This window comes from Petromyzon marinus, chromosome 32 (genome assembly GCF_048934315.1).
Source record: "Petromyzon marinus isolate PM22_M1 ecotype Great Lakes invasive population chromosome 32, UKy_Petmar_22M1.pri1.0, whole genome shotgun sequence".
Lineage (NCBI taxonomy): Eukaryota > Metazoa > Chordata > Hyperoartia > Petromyzontiformes > Petromyzontidae > Petromyzon > Petromyzon marinus.
The window spans coordinates 10,310,937-10,337,152 of NC_133698.1; the positions used below are offsets into that span (position 1 = coordinate 10,310,937).

General features: G+C 52.2%; 1 protein-coding gene across 2 annotated transcripts; it reads left to right on the plus strand.

The window, feature by feature from the left end:
- Positions 1 to 294: 294 nt before the first annotated feature.
- On the plus strand, positions 295 to 25,829 carry LOC116938402 (chondrolectin-like). Of its 2 annotated transcripts, XM_076071276.1 has the most exons (10): positions 295 to 395; positions 2,170 to 2,297; positions 5,300 to 5,463; positions 8,955 to 9,121; positions 10,844 to 11,007; positions 12,818 to 12,868; positions 13,559 to 13,624; positions 15,331 to 15,433; positions 19,791 to 20,109; positions 25,606 to 25,829. In XM_076071276.1, the coding sequence occupies exons 2-10, from the start codon at positions 2,225 to 2,227 to the stop codon at positions 25,813 to 25,815; spliced, it is 1,317 nt and encodes a 438-aa protein (XP_075927391.1). In that variant the 5' UTR covers positions 295 to 395; positions 2,170 to 2,224; the 3' UTR covers positions 25,816 to 25,829. The 2 variants fall into 2 exon arrangements, with proteins under 2 accessions (XP_075927391.1, XP_075927392.1); XM_076071277.1 differs by lacking the exon at positions 13,559 to 13,624.
- The last annotated feature ends 387 nt before the right edge of the window (positions 25,830 to 26,216 follow it).

The following is a 26,216-nucleotide window of genomic DNA, read 5'->3' on the forward strand; positions in this document are numbered from 1 at the left end:
AGGAGAGGGATCGCGAGGGGGTAGGAGGGAGGGTAGGAGTGTGGGATGGGGAGGAGGGGGCTAGGGGGGATTGGGGGGGGGTGTGGAGGAGGGGGCTAGGGGGGAGGGAGGAGGGATGGGGAGGGATGGTGAGGAGGAAGGATGAGGAGGATGAGAAGGATGGGGCTAGGGGGCTGGGGGAGGAGGGATGCGGGGGAGGGGGCTAGGGGGGATGGAGGGAGGGGTTAGGAGGAGAGGGATGGGTGGAGGAGGGAGGGGTTAGGAGGAGAGGGATGGGTGGAGGAGGAGGAGGCGTGGGGTGACCATGGGAGGCTTGCAGTTGAGGACGGAGCAGCAGTGGTGTCCGCAAGGGCTGCAAGTTGGCCAAGCGACTCGTGCAGAGGAGAGTGGACCAGGTTGCGTTTGCGTGCGAATGCGTTTCACTTGCACACATGGCTACACACTCTACGCACATGCGTGTGCGGTACACATGCATGTGTACACACACACACCTGTGCAGATACACAATACGTTTGTTCACGTGCGTACATACATATGAACACAGCATGCGCATACGTACACTTGAATGCACACGCGCGCATGCACACACACAGACACATCACACACACACAGACACATCACACACAGACACATCACACACACAGACACATCACACACAGACACATCACACACAGACACATCACACACAGACACATCCCACACACACACAGACACATCACACACACACACAGACACATCACACACAGACACATCACACACAGACACATCACACACACAGACACATCACACACAGACACATCACACACACACACAGACACATCACACACACACAGACACATCACACACACAGATACATCACACACAGACACATCACACACAGACACATCACACACACACAGACACATCACACACACAGACACATCACACACAGATACATCACACACAGACACATCACACACATAGACACATCACACACACAGACACATCACACACACACAGACACAACACACACACAGACACATCACACACACAGACACATCACACACACAGACACATCACACACAGACACATCACACACACACAGACACATCACACACACAGACACATCACACACACACAGACACAACACACACACAGACACATCACACACAGATACATCACACACACAGACACATCACACACACAGACACATCACACACAGACACATCACACACACAGACACATCACACACACAGAGACACATTACACACAGACACATCACACACACAGACACATCACACACAGACACATCACACACACACAGACACATCACACACAGACACATCACACACACACAGACACATCACACACACAGACACACATCACACACACAGACACATCACACACACAGACACACATCATACACACATAGACACATCACACATACACATCACACACACAGACACATACACACACATGTACATATGCACACTTGTCACATACGCACGCGCGTAAACATACAAACATCCCCCGTTTATAACCTTAACAGACTGTAGGGGCAAGTGCTGTTAGCGAGCACCCTATGAAGACCGCCACGGCACACGAGGGGGTGGGTGGTCAGCACCACGCCCGACCGCCTTTGTCTCCCTAGCGGCGATGTTTGCGACACACCGCACCAAGTACTCATTCGAGGTTGAGTCGACCTAGGTTCAGATGATCGTCACTGATTTTGGCCGCGAGCGGGAATCAAATTCGGGTCGCCGGGTTCGTAGCGCAGTGCGCTAACCACTGCGCCACCGCTCCCCGCACACACACACACAGAGGTATTTACGCACATGCACACACGACACAACTTAACGCAGCAACACACACGCAGAGTAGGGCGCGGCGGCTGCCCAGTGTCGACCCCCTAGGTCGACTCAGCCTTAACGGAGTACCTGAAAGCGGCGTTAGTTAAATATCACCGCCGGGGAGACAAAGGCGGCCGGGCCGGCCGTGGTGGTTGACCACCCCTGCCGCTACTCGGCTCACAGCACTTGCCCCAAACCAGCCCTCCCCACTCTGTTAAAGGCTACACGGGGGATCTTTACCTGTGTCTATCACGCACGTACACGCACAGCGTCAGGGAAGTGGGAATCGAGAAGGGGGCATCCAGCACCCCCCCTCCTGCTTCTTCCTTGATCCCCAAAGATTCCCGGACACCCCCTCGGAGGCGGCGGCCGAGGTGTCGGCAGGGCGGCACGCGATGGGGTCTCTAGGAGTCGTCGTCGGGGTGTGGATCGTGATCCGCGTCGCTGGCTCACAGCGCCTCTTGAGCGGTGAGACGAGCGAGCGGTGTCATCGTGAGCGTCGTCGGTATCATCATCGGTATCATCATCGTCATCATCGTCGTTATCATCAGCAGCATCATCAGCATCATCACCACCATCGGTATCGTCATAATAAGAAACATCAGAATCGTCATCAGAATCATCATCAGGATCATCAGCATCATCATCAGCAGCATCATCATCTTTGGAGATTATCATCATAGGCATGATCAGCATCATCATCAGCATCGGCATGATCAGCATCATCATCAGTTGCAGCAGCAGCGACGGTGTCATTGGGAGCACCAGCAGCATTACACTGTGATCATCATCATCAATAACAGTAGCATCAGCATCATCAGCAGCGTCTACCATATCGCTCCATCTCCCATATCGCTCCATCTCCAATATCGCTCAATCTCCCATATCGCTCCATCTCCAATATCGCTCCATCTCCCATATCGCTCCATCTCCAATATCGCTCCATCTCCAATATCGCTCCATCTCCAATATCGCTCCATCTCCCATATCGCTCCATCTCCAATATCGCTCCATTTCCAATAACGCTCCATGTCCAATATCGCTCCATCTCCAATATCGTTCCATCTCCAATATCGCTCCATCTCCAATATCGCTCCATCTCCCATATCCATATCGCTCCTTCGGGCTGCCACCCCCCCCCCCCGTCTCGTCCACCGGCCATCAGCCACCCGCCTTCCCTGGCCCTGGCGCGCGTTCTGCTGACCGGCACCGTCGATGACGCGACACCAGCAGCGGTGGAAGCAGAACCCTGCTGCGTCTGTTCTCTAAGCCGCGTGCCCCTCGGCCACCGTCTCTCGGCGTGCCACTTTGAGAATCGTTTCAATAGTCGTTTCATTTGCCAGTGGCTCGCGATGTAACCCTCTCTCTGCTGCCGCCGATGATGATCATGATGCTGATGCTGATGCCGCTGCTGCTGCTGATTATGATTAAAGCGCTGCTGCTGCTGCTGCAGCTGCCGTGATATCTGGCATGTCTAAAACTCTAGCGGCGAACAAGTGTACGCTCTGAGCGCTGTTTGTTCGTGGCAATGATGATGAGCGGCGTCACGCACAGCGAAGCGCCTCGATGTGTTCGACACGGTGGATGATCGCGGACGCGTTGAATCGTCGAGAGCGTGGGGGTCGGCCAACCCCGCGTGTCCGGGGGCGTACTCGGCTCTCACTCGAGGGCAGCCGTTTTAACAACAACAACAACTTACATCTTAAACATAGTTTAGACGTAAAAATTGACGTTTTGAATACGGCAAGGAAATGAGTCACTGTGGGATGTCTTGTTGACAACAAAATGTACAAACTGCATTGTTGAAGATCGAATAAGTGGAGGAAATAAAACTAAATAGACGCGTTCATTCCATCACTTATTTTATTTATTAAGTCAAAATGTGTTGTTGTTGTTGTTGTCGTCTTGCTGGATACCCGCTGCTACTGCTGACGCCGCCGCTGTATTTGTGTACAATTAGAGTTGTGGGTGTGATTCCAACTATTGTGGCCAAAGATTAAAACAAGTAAAAATACCTCTTCGAATTCTTCTTACCCGTGATGCACAGTCCTTAGAAACTCCACTGCTGGATGAATGGCTGAAGGGTGTTTTGACCATACTTCACCGCGCTGGTCAGTGCGGTGGTTGTCGAAGGGGATAGGGGTGGGGGAGATGGGGGGGGGGCTTGGACCAGGATCGTTTCGCCACGGTGGCTAGGAGATGTTAACTACCTCGCCAGGTATACATGAGATCGTGGGTTTGATACCGACCCTGACGCCTGCTGCTGTATATTTGGAGTTGTGTGGCGTCTCTCTCTCTTTCTCATCATAATCACGGTGGCTAGGAGATGTTAACTATCTCGCCAGGTATACATGAGATCGTGGGCTCGAACCCGACCCTGACGCTTGCTGCTGCTGCTGTATATTTGGAGTTTGTGTCTCTCTCTCTCCCCGTGGTCGCGTGGATTCTTCTCCGGGTCCTCCGGGGTTTCCCCCTCCACATTTAGAATCAGCATCACCACGCGTTCACAGTATTTGGCTGCTGCTCGAAATTTCCACGTGACAAGCCACTTCGTTGAGCCATCATTTGTGATGGCCAGGTCGCTTCGGAAAAAGATCTACGTAGCTTCAGTGGGGCCTTACCTGGTAGAATTAAAACAAATATATATTTTTAGTTTTATTTTAGTTTAGCTTCCAATAGCAGGCGCCACTGATGTTAGCCGTGGGTCGAGAATGAAAATGCAGGCGGCCTGCAGGTCCTGAGCGCACCTGCGCGAACCACCGCGCCACCACTTGGCAAATGCTTCCCGGACCGGTACTGGGCCTCCCGTAGGTTGACTTAGCCTCAAAATGAGTAAACCTCCACTTGGAGCGACGGTGTCAACAACTGTTGCTGCTGCTGATGATGATGTTGTTGATAGCGGCGAAGAATTTGCTGCTTCTGCTACCGCTGCTGTTCCCGCCGCTGCTGTTGCCGCTACTGTTGGTGCCGCTACTGTTGCAGCTACTGTTGCAGCTACCGCTACTGTTGCCGCTACTGTTGTAGCTACTGTTGGTGCCGCTGCTGTTGCCGCTACTGTTGCAGCTACCGCTGCTATTGGTGCCGCTGCTGTTGCCGCTACTGTTGCAGCTACCGCTGCTATTGGTGCCGCTGCTGTTGCAGCTACCGCTACTGTTGGTGCCGCCGCTGTTGCCGCTACTGTTGCAGCTACCGCTGCTGTTGGTGCCGCTACTGTTGCAGCTACCGCTACTGTTGCAGCTACCGCTACTGTTGCAGGTGCCGCTACTGTTGCAAGTGCCGCTACTGTTGCAAGTGCCGCTGCTGTTGCCGCTACTGTTGCAGCTACCGCTGCTGTTGGTGTCGCTGCTGTTGCAGCTACCGCTGCTGTTGGTGCCGCTACTGTTGCAGCTACCGCTGCTGTTCCCGCCGCATGCCGTTGCCGCTGCCCATGCTTGCCGCGTGTCCCCGGCCGCCACGGCGCGGTCTCCCAGGCCAGGTGCTGTGCCGGCGAGGCCAGGCCGGGCCCTGCTACAAGGTGGCCTACCTGGCCGAGGCGTCGCGCCGCGTCGGGTGGCGGGAGGCGCGGAGGGCGTGCGAGGCGGAGGGCGGCGACCTCGCCAGCGTCGAGACCCCTCACGAGCAGCGCGTCATCGAGGTGATGTCACCGCCGTCTCCGTCGTGACCATCAGCGTCGTTGACTCCAACGTCGTCGGGTCGATGATCGTCGCCGTGTCGATGATCGTCGCTCTGTCGATGATCGTCGCCGTGTCGATGATCGTCGCTCTGTCGATGATCGTTGGTGTGTCGATGATCGTCGCCATGTCGATGATCGTTGGTGTGTCGATGATCGTCGCCATGTCGATGATCGTCGCCGTGTCGATGATCGTCATCGTGTCGATGATCTTCACCGTGTCGATGACGATCACCTCGATCGTCGTCGTTATCTCGATACTCATCATCGTCTCAATCGCCATCTCGATCTGACTTTCTGGGCCACTCCATGTAACAACCCTGTCTGTGTGTCCTGACTTTTGAGCCACCCTGTATCATAACAATCCTCTATATTCTGACTTTTGGGCCACGCTGTATAAGTAATCCTATGTGTCCCGACGTTTGGGCCACCCTGTATCATAACAATCCTCTATATCCTGACTTTTTGGCCATCTTGTATAAGTCACCCTATGTGTCCTGACTTTTGGGCCACCCTGTATAAAAACAACCCCGATATGTCCTGACTTTTGGGCCACCCTGCATAAGTAACAACCCAATGTCCCGATTCACAAACACGACACGGGGAGACGTCATCATCGTCATCATCACAGCGATGATTCACCGCCACTCAGCTACTCCTGACACAATTCATCTCGTTCGACCATCCCGGCATTACATTGACAGCTGCTGCTCCACAATCTCCACTGGTGTGTTCTTTAATAATGTTCAGAGGGGGATGGGGGGGGTGCCACTTTTGGCTGATAAGAGATCGCCAGTAGTAGTGAGCGTCGCCACACATTTTGAAACCATCGTTGGGTTTGACAGCAGCATGGTGACGATGATGATGATGGTGATGATGATGGGGGTGTTGTGAGGGAGGCCGCACGTCAGGGGCCGAACTAAATGCCACCAGGGGGTCGCCAGTGGCCCGCGAGGCCTTGCAATGAAGAACGTTGCTCTGCAATCAACATGGGCCACGTGAATGAGATCCCAATTATCTTAATTTTGCCGATGGGATCTCAAATCCCTGGCGTGTCTTGGGCGACCCCTAGCGTTCCAGTCCCCTCGCGTCCAGCGTCTCCATCCCCACCCCGCCCCTCCCTCCCACAGACATCGCCCCCAGTGGAGCCGATAGCACCCATGAAGAATGGACATTGCCCAAAACGTTACCTGTTATACAGGGTGGCCCACCATCCACGACACGTGAGGGTTGTTGTACAGGGTGGCCCACAAGCTAGGACACGTGAGGGTTGTTGTACAGGGTGGGCCACAAGCCACGACACGTGAAGGTTGTTGTACAGGGTGGCCCACAAGTCAGGACAAGTGAGGGTTGTTATACAGGGTGGCCCACAAGCCAGGACACGTGAAGGTTGTTGTACAGGGTGGGCCACAAGCCACGACACGTGAAGGTTGTTGTACAGGGTGGCCCACAAGCCACGACACGTGAGGGAGGTTGTACAGGGTGGGCCACAAGCCACGACACGTGAAGGTTGTTGTACAGGGTGGGCCATAAGCCACGACACGTGACGGTTGTTGTACAGGGTGGCCCACAAGCCACAACATGTAATGTTTGTTATACAGGGTGGGCCACAAGCCACGACACGTGAGGGTTGTTGTACAGGGTGGGCCACAAGCCACGACACGTGAGGGTTGTTGTACAGGGTGGCCCACAAGCCAGGACACGTGAAGGTTGTTGTACAGGGTGGGCCACAAGCCACGACACGTGAGGGTTGTTGTACAGGGTGGGCCACAAGCCACGACACGTGAAGGTTGTTGTACAGGGTGGGCCACAAGCCACGACACGTGAAGGTTGTTGTACAGGGTGGGCCACAAGCCACGACACGTGAAGGTTGTTGTACAGGGTGGCCCACAAGCCACAACATGTAAGGTTTGTTATACAGGGTGGGCCACAAGCCACGACACGTGAAGGTTGTTGTACAGGGTGGGCCACAAGCCACGACACGTGAAGGTTGTTGTACAGGGTGGCCCACAAGCCACAACATGTAAGGTTTGTTATACAGGGTGGGCCACAAGCCACGACACGTGAGGGTTGTTGTACAGGGTGGGCCACAAGCCACGACACGTGAAGGTTGTTGTACAGGGTGGCCCACAAGCCACGACACGTGAGGGAGGTTGTACAGGGTGGGCCACAAGCCACGACACGTGAAGGTTGTTGTACAGGGTGGGCCACAAGCCACGACACGTGAAGGTTGTTGTACAGGGTGGCCCACAAGCCACAACATGTAATGTTTGTTATACAGGGTGGGCCACAAGCCACGACACGTGAGGGTTGTTGTACAGGGTGGGCCACAAGCCACGACACGTGAGGGTTGTTGTACAGGGTGGCCCACAAGCCAGGACACATGAAGGTTGTTGTACAGGGTGGGCCACAAGCCACGACACGTGAGGGTTGTTGTACAGGGTGGGCCACAAGCCACGACACGTGAAGGTTGTTGTACAGGGTGGGCCACAAGCCACGACACGTGAAGGTTGTTGTACAGGGTGGGCCACAAGCCACGACACGTGAAGGTTGTTGTACAGGGTGGCCCACAAGCCACAACATGTAAGGTTTGTTATACAGGGTGGGCCACAAGCCACGACACGTGAAGGTTGTTGTACAGGGTGGGCCACAAGCCACGACACGTGAGGGTTGTTGTACAGGGTGGGCCACAAGCTACGACACGTGAGGAGTTGTTGTACAGGGTGGGCCACAAGTTATCAAGTCGTGGGTTCGGTCCTGACCCTGATGCCTGGGCAACTGTGATAAATGAGCTAATCGGATTCCTGAAGTCTAAATACAGATTCTGATTCTGTATCGTTGGAGTTGGCGTGTTCTCTCTCTCTCTCCCCGTGGGGGTGGCAAGGATTTGTCTCTGGTGTTTCGCCCCCACAATGAGAAACAACATGGATCTAGGTCGGTGCTCTTCATGGCAAGGCCCGCGGGCCACTGGCCCCCCTTGGTGGCCTTTATTGCGGCCCCCTGACGTGCGAGCCCCCGACACAAAACACAAATGGTGACAACACCCCCCATCATCATCACCATCATCATCACCATCATCATCATCATAACCATCATCATCGTCATCGAGCTGCTGTCAAATCCAAAGATTGTTTAAAAATGTGTGGTGGCCCACACCACTAGTGATGATGTGGCGGGTTTAACGGCACATTTATATTCACCCGACCTAACCCAAAAAAAACCTGTATTGTGGATACAAATAGTTAAGTTCGGTTTAGCACGCGTATCGATTGTTTGGCTGCTGCTGTGCATTGCCACATATGATGATAAGCCACTTCGCTGAGACATCATTTGTGATAGCCAGGTCGCTTCTGAAAAAGAGCTTTATAGCTCAGCAGGGCCTTACCTGGTGAAATAAAAATAATTTATTTAACCCCCCCCCCCACCCCCCCCCCACTCTGTGTTTTTGTCTACAGGCGCTGGTGAGCAGCGTCGCTGGGGGGGCTGACGGAGACTTCTGGATCGGACTGCGGAGAGAGGATGGGGGCGCGAGGTCACGGCGGGGTGGGGGGCTCAGTGGGGGGCTGGTGGCGGCGTGCGAGGATCTCTACGCATGGAGCGATGGCAGCCGAGCATCGTACCGGTGCGCAGAGAGACGCACTAGACGAGACTACACCGATCTAGAGCTCAGCACGATACTACACCGATCTGGAGCTCGCTGCACGAGACTACACCGATCTAGAGCTCGCCGTACGAGACTACACCGATCTAGAACTCACAGTATGAGACTACACCGATCTGGAACTCACAACACGAGACTACACCGATCTAGAACTCAGCACGAGACTACACCGATCTAGAACTCAGCACGAGACTACACCGATCTAGAACTCAGCACGAGACTACACCGATCTGGAGCTCAGCACGAGACTACACCGATCTAGAACTCAGCATGAGACTACACCGATTTGGAACTCACAACACGAGACTACACCGATCTAGAACTCAGCACGAGACTACACCGATCTAGAACTCAGCACGAGACTACACCGATCTAGAACTCAGCATGAGACTACACCGATCTAGAACTCACAGCACGAGACTACACCGATCTAGAACTCACAGCACGAGACTACACCGATCTGGAGCTCGCTGCACGAGACTACACCGATCTAGAACTCAGCACGAGACTACACCGATCTGGAGCTCGCTGCACGAGACTACACCGATCTAGAACTCACAGTACGAGACTACACCGATCTAGAACTCAGCACGAGACTACACCGATCTAGAACTCAGCACGAGACTACACCGATCTAGAACTCACAGCACGAGACTACACCGATCTAGAACTCACAGCACGAGACTACACCGATCTAGAACTCACAGCACGAGACTACACCGATCTGGAGCTCACAGTACGAGACTACACCGATCTGGAGCACGCTGCACGAGACTACACTGATCTAGAACTCAGCACGAGGTCCCTTATTGCACCGCTGTCAATGCTCCCTTGCCCTAATCCCATACTATCCCAACCACTGCTCATCAAGCAAAATCCCGAACCCTGTGCCGAACCCAAACCGAAACCTCTAACTCGTGATCCTAACCCACACTCCTAATCTAAGCAAAATTCTAAACCCCATCCTTAACCCTAACCCCAACCCTATCTATCGATCCGCACACATAGGGCTGCCGACTGTGACTGAAGCTATTCCGGAAAGTTTGTTTTAATTACTACTTTATTTTCTTCTAAAAATACGTCCCATTTTTTTTACATCCCAGATTGCGTTCACTAAAAGCCACCTGGAGGAGGCCGAATGTCAGTTTGGTGGAGTAGACTCCCCGGGGCGGATCCGGGATGGTTGGCAACTCCACGCCAGCTCGGTTGGTCACACCGCGCCCAAATCTCCCGTGGGCATCCCGACACCCAAATGGGGTGCCACGGTGGCTAGGAGATGTTAACTACCTCGCTTGGTATACAGGAGGTCGTGGGCTTTAACCCCGACCCTGAAGACGCTTGTATATTTGGATTTTGCGTGTCTCTCTCTCTCTCTCTCTCTCCCCCCGTGGTCGCGCGGATTTTTCCTTCCACATTGAGAATCGGCGTCACGCGTTTCGAGTATTTGTCCGCTCTACATTCCCACGTGGTGACGACAAGCCACTTCGCCGAGCCATCATTTCGTGACAGCCAGCTCGCTCCTGGACAAAAAATAAAAGAGAGAGCGACGCGGCTCAGGGAGGGCCTTAGCTGGGACAATAAAACATCACGCGCGAATTCCGATTGGCCCGGTTGACCGACCGAGGTGGTCATTTTCATCACTCTCTCTCCCCTCTCCATACACCCCCCCCCCCCCCCCCCAAGGAAGTGGTACGCGGACGAGCCCTCGTGCGGCAGCGAGGTTTGCGTGGTGATGTACCACCAGCCCACGGCAGCTGAGGGGTTCGGGGGACCCTACATGTACACGTGGAACGACGACCGCTGCAACATGAAGCACAACTTCATCTGCAAGTACGGCGGTAGCGAAGGTACGGGCGCGATCGTCGCCACCACGGTATGCAGGAGGTCGTGGGTTCGATCCCGACCATGGCAACTATGTATTTGGAGTTTGTGTGTCTCTCTCATCACCACCACCACCACGGTGGCTAGGAGATGTTAACTACCTCGCCTGGTATACAGGAGGTCGTGGGTTCGATCCCAACCCTGGCAACTGTGTATTTGGAGTTCGTGCGTCTCTCTCTCTCTCCCCGTGGTCGCGTTGATCTGTTTCCGGGGTCTCGGGTCTTTTCCCTCCACATTTAGAATCAACGTCACGCGTTTAGATTATTCGGCTGCTGCTCTCCATTTCCGCGTGATAAACCACTTCGTTGAGCTATAATTTGTGGGCAGATCGCTCACATAGCTAAGTGGGCCTAACCTGGTAAAAAAAATTCAAATTAATAATAACAACAACTACAGCCCCACCAAATCTCTCTACCGTGATGATGTGAAGTGGTCAGAACCATCTGAGCGAGTCAATGGGCTCTCTGCGAGTCTACGGGTAACTTGAGTCTCTCTGTGCAGGTCCGATGAGGCCGGTTGCTGGAATCACCAGCGAAACGTCCCACTCGAATTGTAAATATCGTGGGTTTACTCCGTGCCGGATTATCCTCGTAGCAAAAGTAGCTACATATGTAGTAGTATGTAGTAGCTACTACTACGTATGTAGTAGTATGTAGTAGCTACTACATATGTAGTAGTATGAAGTAGCTACTACATATGTGGTAGTATATAGTAGCTACTACATATGTAGTAGTATGTAGTAGCTACTACTACAAATGCAGTAACTACTACATAAGTACTACTACTTATGTAGTAGCTACTACTACTTATGTAGTAGCTACTACTACTTATGTAGTAGCTACTACTTATGTATGTAGTAGTAGCTACTAAAAACATTTTAAAATATACTACATATGTAGTAGTAGCTACGGGCCCCGCACTTTCAAGGGCCTCGCGCTAAATGCTTTCAAGCTATCAATTCCGGTTCAGTGATTCTGCACTTGCTCTATTACTATAGTACTATACCGCCTTGTACTTTTATGAACGACTGGGTGTTTAAGGTTAGCGATTTGTCGTATTATCCGACTGTGTAGCAAATAAAAAAATACAATTACTTTACTATGCAAGTAAAACATTTGTGTGTTTTAATATTTACGTGTTTTAAAAAAAAAATGTAGGGCTCCTCCCCCGCCCCCTTTCTATATTTTTAAATGTTTTTATTTTATTTAGGGCCCCTTTATAACATCATGCTACAGGCCCCGCACTAGCTTAATCCGGCACTGGGTTTACTCTCCAACGCACCACCCGTTTAGTGCTGAATGAGTTCACTAATTGGGCACCTTTTTGTTGACGTGACAACCCTTACTAATTGGCCGCCGCGGTCGAGTGATGGTTGCGGGTTAATGATACATTTACATTTGCGCGATCCAACACAACACATTTTTGTTGAGCTTTTATTATGAAATTCTGAGGTCGCCTCTTACGCTAAAAGCCACTGCCGGTCAAATCTCGCGTCGCCACTACCACTACCACCACCACTACCACCAGCACCATTCGGCAGAGGGGCGGGCGGGTGGTGGTGCTTTACAAAACGCGGGGTTGGAACTTTCGGACCTCGCTCCGGCGCTTCGTGGAAGTCTTCAGTGTCCGCTGCTGATGCCGTCACGTCGACGTTTGTTTGTATTTGTTCACCACCCCCCCACCCACCCCCCACCCCCCCCCGGTGGTCCATCCCCCATACCCGTGCGTGGCGTTCATCGGCCGATTCCCCCCTGCCTCGTCGCTCTCCACCCGCAGAGAACGGAACGGCCGCATCGACGGCGACGACACCTGCACCGAACCCCTCCGGTAAACAAAGAGAGCGCGGAACGCAGCTCCACTCAAAGGTCACCCGCTCCGCCGATGTGACCTTTTGCCACCGTTTCCTCAATCTCGCCCCCGGGTGTAAATTGCCCCTCACCCCCCCCCCCCTCCCCCTTGCGGCGTCCCGAGCGTCCGGTCGCTTCGTCACGCGGGAGTGCGTGAGCGACATGTCAATAACGCGCGTACCCCTAGGACCTAAGACTGGTTGGGGGTGAGGGGGGGGGGGACTGCGTTGTGATGGTGACGATGGTGACGTACGTGTGTGTGTGTGTGTATGTATGTACGGTGAACTTCTTTCGCGCCGTACGTAGACAACCGTGCTAATCGGAGGTGCGGGGTGCGGGGAGAGGGGGGGGGGGGGAAGGACAATAAACTAAAACACTAAAAAAAGCAGTCAGTTCAAGAGAAATGAGTTTGTCAATCTAGATGATGATGATGATGATTTAAAAGTGCATCACAGCTCCCAGTGGCTTCCTGATATCGGAAAGGAAGAGCGTTCCAGACGGCCGCACAAGCAACGCACCGTGTTCCGTGACGGCCTTCTTAAGACGCTACTGCCCCAACAGCACTTGTCCCAACGGTCTGCTAAGGCTATACGGGGGGGGGAGGGTTGGATCTTTACCTTTGTTTGCGTGCGTGCGTGCGTGCGTGTGTGTGTGTGTGTGCGTCACACAGACATTGCTCCCACGCCCCTCGCACCCCCAGGGCCTCCTGACCCCAACTTCGCCGCCGATGGCTTTGGTGAGCGCCAGCTCAGCACTCCTCCCCCGCCTTCGCCACGCGTCGACCGAACACGCCGTCGGCCGACAAAACACCCCGGAGAATTGTTATTACGCACGCGAAGCGACTTGGCGTGTGTTGGGGAATTCGCGACCGATGTTGTGCAGGGTCAAGTTCGTGTTGTTGTCGTTGTTGTTGTTTTGTTTGAGGGTTAGATCGCGTAAATGTTGGCGCGTCGGTAAACCCCGCCACCAGCCCGCACGCAGCCAAGCTAGTGAGGTTTTGTCACGTAAATAAAAAACGTGCCGATTTTTCGTTACCAGCGCAGCACACCGGCGTGTTGGAGAGCAAAATCCACGACATTTGGGGCCGTCCGTAAATGACGTCACGCGATTTTGGACGATTTTTGACCCCCCCACCCACCCCCCCCCTTCACACGGCGTTACAAAAAGTCAGACCCCCCCCTCAAATATGACGTCACAAAGATCTACCCCACCCCCCAAATCATATTTCCATTTTGAAAATAAGCCACGCTTCAAATCGCTTTAAACTATTGTCATTGTAGTGCGTATTTAATGTGGCGCTGCACTCTGATGTTGTAGGAGTGTTGTTATAACAATTCGTGTTGTTATAACAATTCTATATTTATTTACTTTCTTGGTTCTTTCGGTAAAGTCACCACGTAGAAGGGAAACAATAAAATGATAAAAATATAAAACAATAAAATTCTCACGACGTTTCGACTGCAACACAAGCAATCACCATCAGGTGTGAAAACCGCTTGTGTTGCGGTCGAAACGTCGTGAGAATTTTATTGTTTTATATTTTTATTATTTTATTGTTTCCCTTCTACGTGGTGACTTTACCGAAAGAACCAAGAATATGAATCCCTGCAGTTACAAAAGCTTTAAATCACAATTCTATATTTATTTAAAGTTGCGCATTTTTACACGACGTCACATTTATCAACACCCCCCTCGTCACATATCGTCACAAATGTCTGACCCCCCCCAGGTGCGTGACGTCATTTATGGACGGCCCCTTTACAATCTGAGTACGAAGTTTCGTTAAATGTTGTGGATTTGCTCTCCAACACACCGGTGTGCTGCACTAGTAACGAATTGGCCACGTTCTTTTCACGTGACAAACCTTACTCATTTGGCTGTGTCGGGTGGTGGCGGGTATAACGACACATTTATATATTTACGCGATTTAACCCTCCCCAAAAACCCCTCCCCCCCCTATATTATGGATGATATTGGTCGCGAAATCCTCCTGCGTGTGAAACTGATCGGTGCGGCGATCCACGAATCCTCGTTGCTGCTGGCACCACAGCGCTAGATCACAGGCAGCCACAGCAGCCACAGCAGCCGCAGCAGCAGCAGCCACGTGCTGAGCCACCCACCATCCCGCCCAGCCAATAAAACAAATGCGTGAATGTGTGGTTGTCCCCTCTATGTTAGACCCAGCCTCAAATGTATGGACGCCGAACTTCCTCCGCACCGTACACAGCCAACCGCGACACGCGAGATGCGTTCACGTACGGCGGCGCGGTGCGTGTAAAAACTTCGCTACCGGGGAGACGACAAAGTTGGCCGGGCGTGGTTGCCGGCCACCCACATCCCCCGTGTGCCGTGCCGCTCACGCCACTTGCCCCCCACACCCCCCCTCAATAGTCTGTTACAGGCTACACCGGGTGGGAACTTTGTCTTTGTCTTTCGACGCAGGCTCCGTGCACCACCTCTTGTTTGTGGCGATTCCCGCCGTCCCTCTGGCGCTCATCCTGCTCATCGCTTCGGGCCTCCTCTGCGCACGCATCTTCTCGCAGTGGTGAGCGTGTGTGTGTCCGTGTGTGTGTGTGTCCGTGTGTGTGTGTCCGTCCGTGTGTATATGTGTGTGTCCGTGTGTGTGTGTCCGTCCGTGTGTCCGTCCGTGTGTGTGTGTTCGTGTGTCTGTCCGTGTGTGTGTGTCCGTGTGTGTCTGTCCGTCCGTGTGTGTGTCCGTGTGTGTGTGTGTCCGTCCGTGTGTATATGTGTGTGTCCGTGTGTGTGTCCGTCCGTGTGTCCGTCCGTGTGTGTGTGTCCGTGTGTGTGTCCGTGTGTGTGTGTCCGTGTATGTGTGTACGTGTGTGTCTGTCCGTCCGTGTGTGTGTGTGTCCGTGTGTGTGTCCGTGTGTGTCTGTCCGTCCGTGTGTGTGTGTGTCCGTGTGTGTGTCCGTGTGTGTGTGTCCATGTGTGTGTGTCCGTGTATGTGTCTCCGTGTGTGTCTGTCCGTCCGTGTGTGTGTCCGTGTGTGTGTCTGTCCGTCCGTGTGTGTGTGTCCGTGTGTGTGTGTCCGTGTGTGTGTGTCCGTGCGTGTGTGTGTGTCCGTGTGTGTGTGTGTCCGTGCGTGTGTGTGTGTGCGTCCGTGCGTGTGTGTCCGTGCATGTGTGCGGGGAGCGGTGGTGCAGCGGTTAGCGCACTGCGCTACGAACGCGGCGACCCGGGTTCGATTGCCGCTCACGGCCAACACCAAGTGACGATTATCTGAACCGGTACTGGGCCTCCCCTAGGTCGACTCAGCTTCAAATGAGTACCTGGTGCGGTGTTAAAAAACATCGCCACTGTGGAGACAAAGGCGGTTGGGCGTGGTGCTGGCCACCCACCCCTTCGTGTACAGTTTCGGCCTTCATAGGTGCTCGTTCACAGCACTTGCCCCAACAGTCTGTTACAGGCAATACGGGGGATCTTTGTCTTTTTGTTTGAGCGGTAATGTAGTTGGGCATCCCCTCCCTCCATTGACAACCACCATGAGTTGTTTTCAACAGTAGTCTAAAAGGGGCCGTCCATAAGTGACGTCACGCGATTTTTGACCCCCCCTCCCCCCTCGTCACACGGTGCCACAAAAAGTCAGACCCCCCTCAAATATGACGTCACAAAGCTCTGCCCCTCCCCCCCCCCAAAACCATATTTCCATTTTGAAAATAAAATATGCTTCAAATCACTTTAAACTATTGTCATTGTAGTGCGTGTTTAATGTGGCGCTGCACGTATTTAAAAGGAGGCGTTGGAAAGCTGAATTTTAGCATTAAATTTACTTGAAAATATTCAACGTCTAACTACAACTGCGGATGTTCAGAATATTACAATTGAAGTTATCTTCTTCTTTGGTTCTTTCGGTAAAGTCACGTAGAATGAGAATAAAATATTATTGTGTTATTTTATTTTATCAATTTATTATTCTATTCTCATTCTACGTGACTTTGCCGAAAGAACCAAAGAAGATTAATCCTTGCAGTCACGAAAGCTTTAAATTGAAGTTATCTTATAATTAGAAAATATTAAAAGTAATTATAACTATAAAAAATACTTGAAACCTTGTAGTAGAACGAAGCAAATGGATAACAATCATATATTCATTCCACAGAATGAAAAGCCCTGGTAGAATCATTAAAATAAAAATGTTTAATAACAATCATTATTTTTAAAAATAAAATTTATGCTTCTCCATTCTCCCACGGAGAAGCAAAATGCTCCTTCATGGAATAAATAAAAGGTTACCTTAGTAAATTTAAATAATCAAATAATTATAAATTAGTCAATTAATAAAAATTAGTGTTGTTATAACAATTAAATTGTTTATATTTATTTAAAGTTGCGCATTTTGATGTGACGTCACATTTCTCAAACCCCCCCCTCCCCCCCTCGTCACACATCGTCAAAAATGTCTGACCCCCCTCCCCCCCTAGGTGTGTGACGTCATATATGGACGGCCCCAAAGGACGCAAATACAGTGAGGGAAAAAAGTATTTGATCCACTGCTGCTTTTGTACGTTTGCCCACTGACAAAGAAATGATCAGTCTATAATTTTAACGGTAGGTTTATTTGAACAGTGAGAGACAGAATAACAACAACAAAATCCAGACAAAACGCATATCAAAAATGTTATTAATTGATTTGCATTTTAATGAGGGAAATAAGTATTTGACCCCCTCTCAATCAGAAAGATTTCTGGCTCCCAGGTGTCTTTTATACAGGTAACGAGCTGAGATTAGGAGCACACTCTGAAAGGGAGTGCTCCTAATCTCAGCTTGTTACTTGTATACATAAAAGACACCTGTCCACAGAAGCAATCAATCAATCAGATTCCAAACTCTCCACCATGCCCAAGACCAAAGAGCTCTCCAAGGATGTCAGGGACAAGATTGTAGACCTACACAAGGCTGGAATGGGCTACAAGACCATTGCCAAGCAGCTTGGTGAGAAGGTGACAACAGTTGATGCAATTATTCGCAAATGGAAGAAACACAAAAGAACTGTCAATCTCCCTCGGCCTGGGGCTCCATGCAATATCTCACCTCGTGGAGTTGCAATAATCATGAGAACGGTGAGGAATCAACCCAGAACTACACGGGAGGATCTTGTCAATGATCTCAAGGCAGCTGGGACCATAGTCACCAAGAAAACAATTGGTAACACTACGCCGTGAAGGACTGAAATCCTGCAGTGCCCGCAAGGTCCCCCTGCTCGAGAAAGCACATATACATGCCCGTCTGAAGTCTGCCAATGAACATCTGAATGATTCAGAGGACAACTGGGTGAAAGTATTGTGGTCAGATGAGACCAAAATGGAGGTCTTTGGCATCAACTCAACTCGCCGTGCTTGGAGGAGGAGGAATGCTGCCTATGACCCCAAGAACACCATCCCCACCGTCAAACATGGAGGTGGAAACATTATGCTTTGGGGGTGTTTTTCTGCTAAAGGGACAGGACAACTTCACCGCATCAAAGGGACAATGGACGGGGTCATGTACCGTCAAATATTGTGTGAGAACCTCCTTCCCTCAGCCAGAGCATTGAAAATGGGTCGTGGATGGGTATTCCAGCATGACAATGACCCATAACACACGGCCAAGGCAACAACGGAGTGGCTCAAGAAGAAGCACATTAAGGTCCTGGAGTGGCCTAGCCAGTCTCCAGACCTTAATCCCACAGAAAGTCTGTGGAGGGAGCTGAAGGTTCGAGTTGCCAAACGTCAGCCTCGAAACCTTAATGACTTGGAGAAGATCTGTAAAGAGGAGTGGGACAAAATCCCTCCTGAGATGTGTGCAAACCTGGTGGCCAACTACAAGAAACGTCTGACCTCTGTAATCGCCAACAAGGGTTTTGCCACCAAGTACTAAGTCATGTTTTGCAGAGGGGTCAAATACTTATTTCCCTCATTAAAATGCAAATCAATTCATAAGATTTTTGACATGCGTTTCATGGATTTTGTTGTTGTTATTCTGTCTCTCACTGTTCAAATAAACCTACCATTAAAATTATAGACTGATCATTTCTTTGTCAGTGGGCAAACGTACAAAATCAGCAGGGGATCAAATACGTTTTTTCCCTCACTGTAACGTATTTAATCGCGCGGTTTAAATGTATTTTGTTATATTCTTTGGATCTTTCGGGAAAGATTGACGACGATCGCTTGTGTTGTGATCGAAACGTCGTCGTTTTTATTTTTGTATTTACTTTTATTTTTTCTTTCTACGCGACTTTACCGAAAGATCAAAAGAATATAAATTCCTGCAGCCACGAAAGTTTTTACGTCAAAAATAGTATTTTGTTACGCTTTCAATTACGTTCCGCGTTTTATTTTAATCCAATTAGAGCATTAACGTGATGTTGCAACGAGGTAACTACGACTTGGGAGCTGTGGTCAGGGCCGGATTAAGGCACGGGGGCTTTAGGGGTTGCAGGCCAGGGGGCCTCCACCAGCTGAAGGGCCTCCAGAGATGAAGTGAAAAGTGATTTCGCTTGTGAATGCTGAATTTTATTTGTTGTTAGCCTTGTAAAAATTACATTTTAATTTTTCTTTAACTTTGTTTTCCTATTGAAATATATTACTGGGGTCCCCACAGTACCTGTAGCCCAGGGGCCTACAAAATCTTAAGCCGGCCCTGGCTGCGGTGGCTGCATTTTGCGAAAGTGGAGTGACCCCCTCCAGCGTTTAATGTTCGAGACCGTGAGCGCAATGACGACGATGCGATCAGTCGAAGTGAGGGGCCGCGATGTACAACAATTGCCTGGGTTCGACCGCGCGCGGGACAACTCAAATACTGCGGGCCCCACCTGACCGATTAATGCGTGATACATCCTGCGACTCAGAGACTCTTCCCTCGTCACCAACATCCCACCGCCCTCCCCGCATCTCTCGCAGGCGCAGGAAAGGGCCTCACCAGAGCCACACGCCGCACCTGGCCAGCCTGTGGCTCTCTCCGGCTCGGAGCCCGAGTCCCGACATCCACGGCGTTATCCGGGATCAGGCGGCGGCGGCGGCGTCGTTCGGCGCGCCTCCAGATGTCAGCTCGTTCCGTCGCCGCTCCGAGTCGCTGGGTCCCAGCGTTGGAGGAGGAGGCGGCGGTGGCGGCGGTGGTGGCGGTGGAGGCGGTGGTGGCTCCAGCAGCAGCAGCAGCAACAGCAGCAGCAGCAACAGCAGCAGCAGCATCTCGGGCCGCTATGACAACATCAAGTGCGGGGTCAGAGAAGCGGCGGTGATCTGACGAGAGTGTAAACTGTTTAAACGACTGAACAATTTTACGCTCATTTATTTTCCATTTTTTCACTCGGTAAAGGCCCCACTGAGCTGCGACGTAGCTCTCTTTTTTTTTTCAGAAGCGACCTGGCCACAAATGATAGCTCGTCATCACGTGGCATTTTATAGCGGCCAAATACTCGACTAAACGTGTGATGTTTTGGTTTAAAGCTTTCGTGACTGCAGGGATTCATATTCCTGTTTCTTTCGGTAAAGTCACGTCGAAGGGAAACAATGAGATATTTTATTGTTTTATATTTTTATCACTCTATTGTTTCCCTTCGACGTGACTTTACCGAAAGAACCAAGACTATAAACGCGTGATGTTGATTATAAATATGGAGGCGGGCGGGCGGGGGGGGTGGGAAATAAAACGGAGGACCCGGAGAGAAATCCTCGCGACCACGTGGAGAGAGAGACACCGAAAACTCCAAATATCTACCAGGCGTCAGGCGAGGTAGTTAACGTCTCACCACCGTGGCCAGTGTGTGACACAGGGCAGCCACACTTTTATTTTATTTCCCACTGCAGACTTGGTTTTCTCAGCCAGTGCGTGCGATTTGCGTGATGAAAGCTGTGCAGCGATACTGGAATAAAGTCCGCGTCAATGAATCCTGTGCTGCTCTATCACCCGAACGAAGAGGCCGATTGTCAGACAGTCCACCTCAAACCGGGATTAGCGGTAACCCTCTCCTGTGAAAGGTTGTCAGCAGTAGCAGCACTATCATCAGCTTCCCCTTCATCATCAAGTTGCACTAAGATTGATGGATTAGCTGCTGCTGCTGCTGGATCACAATCAGCTGCATAGTCGTCAGCAGCTGTTGGGAGGATTATCTTCATTTATCATGATCATCATCATCATCAGCATCGACGTAATTCTCACCGGCGTCATGATTACCAGCAGCAGCAGTTGTAGCAGCAGTTGTAGCAACAGCAGCAGCTGTAGCGTCAACTGCAGAAATGTAACGATCAGCTGTAACATGATCATCAGGGGCAGCAATAGCAGCAGCGGCATTTGCGTAATCATCAACATTGAGCCATGGCCTATCCACTGCTGGATGAAGGCCTCACCACGCCATCCACATGAGCCATGGCCTATCCACTGCTGGATTAAGACCTCACCACACCATTCTCATGCGTCATGGCCTATCCACTGCTGGGTGAAGACCTCAAAACGCCATCCACATGAGCCATGGCCTATCCACTGCTGGATGAAGACCTCACCACACCATCCACATGCGTCATGGCCAATCCATTGCTGGATGAAGACCTCACCACACCATCCACATGCGTCATGGCCTATCCACTGCTGGATGAAGGCCTCACCACGCCATCCACATGAGCCATGGCCTATCCACTGCTGGATGAAGGCCTCACCACGCCATCCACATGAGCCATGGCCTATCCACTGCTGGATGAAGGCCTCACCGCACCATCCACATGAGCCATGGCCTATCCACTGCTGGATGAAGGCCTCACCACGCCATCCTCATGAGCCATGGCCTATCCACTGCTGGATTAAGACCTCACCACACCATCCTCATGAGCCATGGCTTATCCATTGCTGGATTAAGACCTCACCACGCCATCCTTATGAGCCATGGCCTATCCACTGTTGGATGATGGCCTCACCACATCATTCACATGAGCCATGGTCAATCCACTGTTGGATGATGGCCTCACCACACCATTCACATGAGCCATGGTCTATCCACTGTTGGATGATGGCCTCACCACACCATTCACATGAGCCACGGTCAATCCACTGCTGGATGAAGACCTCCCCAAGCCATCTACATGAGCCACGGTCAATCCACTGCTGGATGAAGGCGACCTTACACCGTAGTCACGTGACAAAATAAGGTCGCTTTAAAAAAAATAAGTTCATGCCTCAGTGGGCTTTGCCTGGTAGGATGGGGATGGTTTAGTTTTATTTGTAAGTTTTTGTGGTCATTTGTTGGCGTTCCCTGTACTTCAGCACTACTGTCGTGTTTGTTGTTGTACTGTTTGTTGTTGTATTGTTTGTTGTTGTAACGTTCTTACCCTGTGCCCCGACTGGACACCTGTGAAAACGAGCTTTATAGCTCATCGGATTCCTCCTGCAAAAAAATAATATTCTGATTCTGGCCACCTACCCCAGCCCCCCCTTCATAAGTGCTGCTCATTGACAGCACTTGCCCCAACAGTCCCTTGGAGGCTATTCGGGGGATCTTTGTCTCGTATTTGTCTGTGACTGCGCACACGTGTATGCGTATCTATGTCTTTGTGCGTATGTCTTTCTTTGTTGTGAGTGTGTATGTGTGCGTATGTGTGTGTATGTGTGTGTGCGTATGTCTGAATGTGTGTGCGTGTGTGTGTATTTGCGCTGTAAGACCTACATCTCTGCTTTATTGACCTGGTCAAGGCCTATGATACCATCAGTAGGCCAGGGCTCTGGGTTGTTCTTCGTGCTTTTGGAGTCCCTGACCCTCTGCTCACGATCATTAAGGGCCTTCATGATGGTGAGCGGGGCCGGGTAAAACTACGTGGCCGGGAGTCAGAGCCATTCCCTGTACACCTTGGGGTGCGACAGGGATGTCCTCTGGCTCCTACATTATTTAACATCTATTTTGACCACGTAGTTCGTGAAGCCTTCAATAGCTGTACCGTGGGAATCTCCATATGGTACAGATATAATGGGAGGCTGATCGATGCCCGGGTGCGGTCAAGGGATGGCTCCCTATTGCTCAACTACGTTATGTATGCCGATGATTTGGTAATAGCTGCTCATTCAGAGGAGGAGTTGGAGACGCTGCTGCTGGGACTGGAGCGGGCTACTAAGAGATGGGGCCTTACCATTACCCCCACCAAAACTAAGCACCTGCCTGGGTATTTTGTACCATCGGACACTCCACCCCCACAACTCCCAATCGGTGATGGGGCAGTTGTGGACAGAGTGGAGAGTTTCCCATACCTGGGCAGTGTGCTTATGACCGGCTCCAGTTTAACAGCAGAGGTCTCACTCCGAATCAGTCGAGCGGCAATATCTTTTCATCGGTTGCATAACGCTGTGTGGAAGCTACCTGGTCTGTCGCTTCAGGTCTTCTCGGCCACGGTCATTCCCTCCCTTCTCTATGCTTGTGAAACGTGGACCCCCCTAATGGAACATCTTCGCCGGTTACAAACATTTAGGCTGGCCTGCCTACGATCCATCCTGGGTTTAACCAGGCTGGATTGTGTGAGGAGCTCACAAATTCTTGAAAGATCTGGTCACGGTCCCATCGGTGAGCTCCTCCGGCAGGCAAGGCTGCATTCGCTGGGTCATGTAGCCCGCATGCCCAGCCACCGCATGCCGAAACAGCTTTTGTTCGGCCGGATCGAGGGGGCTAAACGGGCGCGGCACGGGCTGGAGAAGAGATGGAGTGATGTGGTACAGGAGGACGTGGAGCTGAGTGGACTTGCCGATGACTGGTACCAGCGGTGTCAAGATCGGCCTCTGTGGAGGAGGCTCGTGAAGGACGCTACTGGGCAGTTGGAGGCAGTCGCCCTCCAACAACAACGGAGGGCGGAGGAGCGACGCTCACAACAGCGAGCGGAGCGCCGGGTGGCTAACGCACAGCAGGTTGGCACAGTAGGGGGCACAGGTGGTGCATCAGCCAGTCATCTCAGTCAGTCGACCCGTGGCACCTGTGTCTGCCCCGTGACCTCCTGCCAGCGGGCGTTCGACACTTCACGTGGCCTCAAGGTGCACATGGCCTGGCACAAGCGTCGTGGTGACGTCACCGCCACTTAGCGGCGAATGGCGGTTGTTGTTGTTATTTGTGCTGTATGGGGAGCGGTAGTGTAGCGGTTAGCGTGACGCTGCGCTACGAACCCGGCGACCCGAGTTCGATTCCCGATCACGGCCAACACCCAGTGAGGATTATTTGAACCGGTCATGGGCCTCCTCTAGGTCGACTCAGCCTCAAATGAGTACACCGGTGCGGTGTGTGTAGTAAACATAGTCACTCGGGAGACAAAGGCGTCCGGGCGTGGTGCTGGCCACCCACCCCCTCCCCCCCCCCCCCCCCCCGTGTGCCGTGCCGCCCTTCACAGGTGCTGCTCGCTAACAGCACTTGCCCCTAATAGTCTATTGAACGCTACACGGGGGATCTTTGTCTTTGATTGCGTGCTTGCTGCTGTCGAATCAGGAGTCGGCAGCCTGCGGCACCGGAGCCGCGTGCGGCTGCGGTGGCTATTTAAGGACCGTTGCTTTGTGGCGTTGTTTCTCGAGGCACACGCGCCGTGTCAACCCGTGCCGTGTCAACCCGTGCCGTGTCAACCCGTGCCGTGTCAACCCGTGCCGTGTCAACCCGTACCGTGTCAACCCGTGCCGTGTCAACCCTTACCGTGTCAACCCGTGCCGTGTCAACCCGTGCCGTGTCAACCCGTACCGTGTCAACCCGTGCCGTGTCAACCCGTACCGTGTCAACCCTTATCGTGTCAACCCGTGCCGTGTCAACCCGTACCATGTCAACCCTTACCGTGTCAACCCGTGCCGTGTCAACCCGTGCCGTGTCAACCCTTACCGTGTCAACCCGTGCCGTGTCAACCCGTGCCGTGTCAACCCGTGCCGTGTCAACCCTTACCGTGTCAACCCGTGCCGTGTCAACCCTTACCGTGTCAACCCGTGCCGTGTCAACCCGTGCCGTGTCAACCCGTGCCGTGTCAACCCGTACGGTTTACCCCGCGTTCTTGTGCAGGGAAATTGAGTTTGCAGGTCCACGCGGCGTACAGCAGTTTCAATGCGGGCAGCAAAACGTTTTTTTTTGTTCGTCTATTTGTGTTTCTCCATCGTGATGGCACGTTTGTAGGTCGAACGTTGGGATTTATAAGGGGCACGGGGTGACCAATAAGCTCTGAATTGGTCCGTAATAAGGTAGGGCACTGATGAAGGGTTGACATGTATGTAGTCGTGTAGTGTATAGTGCAGTGTATAGTAGTGTACAGTGTAGAGTGTAGTGTATAGGATGAACGTTGAGGTTTATAAGGGGCACGGGGTGACCAATGATGTCTGCATTGGTTTGCAAGAAGGGAGCGCATGACAACGAGTTGACCGCTATGTTAAGGACCCACCGTCTCGTATTCGCATCGTCCGTTGGTGAATCCTCGTCATCCCTTATGGGACACAAGGCCGCGACGACTTCCCTGCACTTATTCCCGTCCTCGTATCCACCACGTGGCATTGAAATATCGAGCGAAACAAAAACAAAATTTTTGCCCGACCGAATTCGACCAAAAACAAAATGTTTGGCTCTTCTCGATAAAAAAAAAATTTCTTGCGTTTGCCCGACCCCCTTGCTCTGTACGAATAGGTGCCACTCGCTAACAGCACTTGGACCCCCAACAGTCTGCTGAAGGCGATACGGGGGGGGGTGGGTGTGGGGTGGGCGGGGTGTGTGGGATTCTTTTCCTTTTGCAGCAGCCGAGGGGAGGCGGCGGAGGCGGCGGAGGCGAGGGCAACACGAGCGAGAGCGGCTGCGGGACCCTGGCGAGCGTCGCCGGCTCGGAGGGGCGCCGCGCCACCGACTCGTGGCCGCGCCGCGCCGCCTTCTACGGCACCGGCGACGGCGGCCGGGGACTCGAGGGCAGCGGTGATTCCGGGTGGATCGACAGCGATGGCTGCTACTGAGAGTGACCAGGGAGGGGGGGGGGGGGCAGGCAGGGGGGTTGCCTTGCACCTCCTACCCCGCGCCCCCCCCCACCACTTAGCCCCCCCGGTAGCTAAAGCTACGAGTTCGAGGGGGCCCACTTTGACTAACCACCGGATTATGGAGCTGTTTAAGTGGCTTGCGTCTTGCGGAGAGACAGCCCCCCCCCCCCTACAGAATTAAATGAAGCAATTGGCGGGACCCCGGGGTCCCATCACTGCCCCGGGGTGGGAAAAACCGCGTAGCGACACGAGTCTTGCTGCCTTACCGATAACATCAAAACTAGTGGTCAATCGATTGGCTTCGTCGAGAGCTACTCGGGGCACTAAGTTTCGTAAAAAGTTGAAAAATTACATAAGCACGTTAAATTCACTGCCTGGGG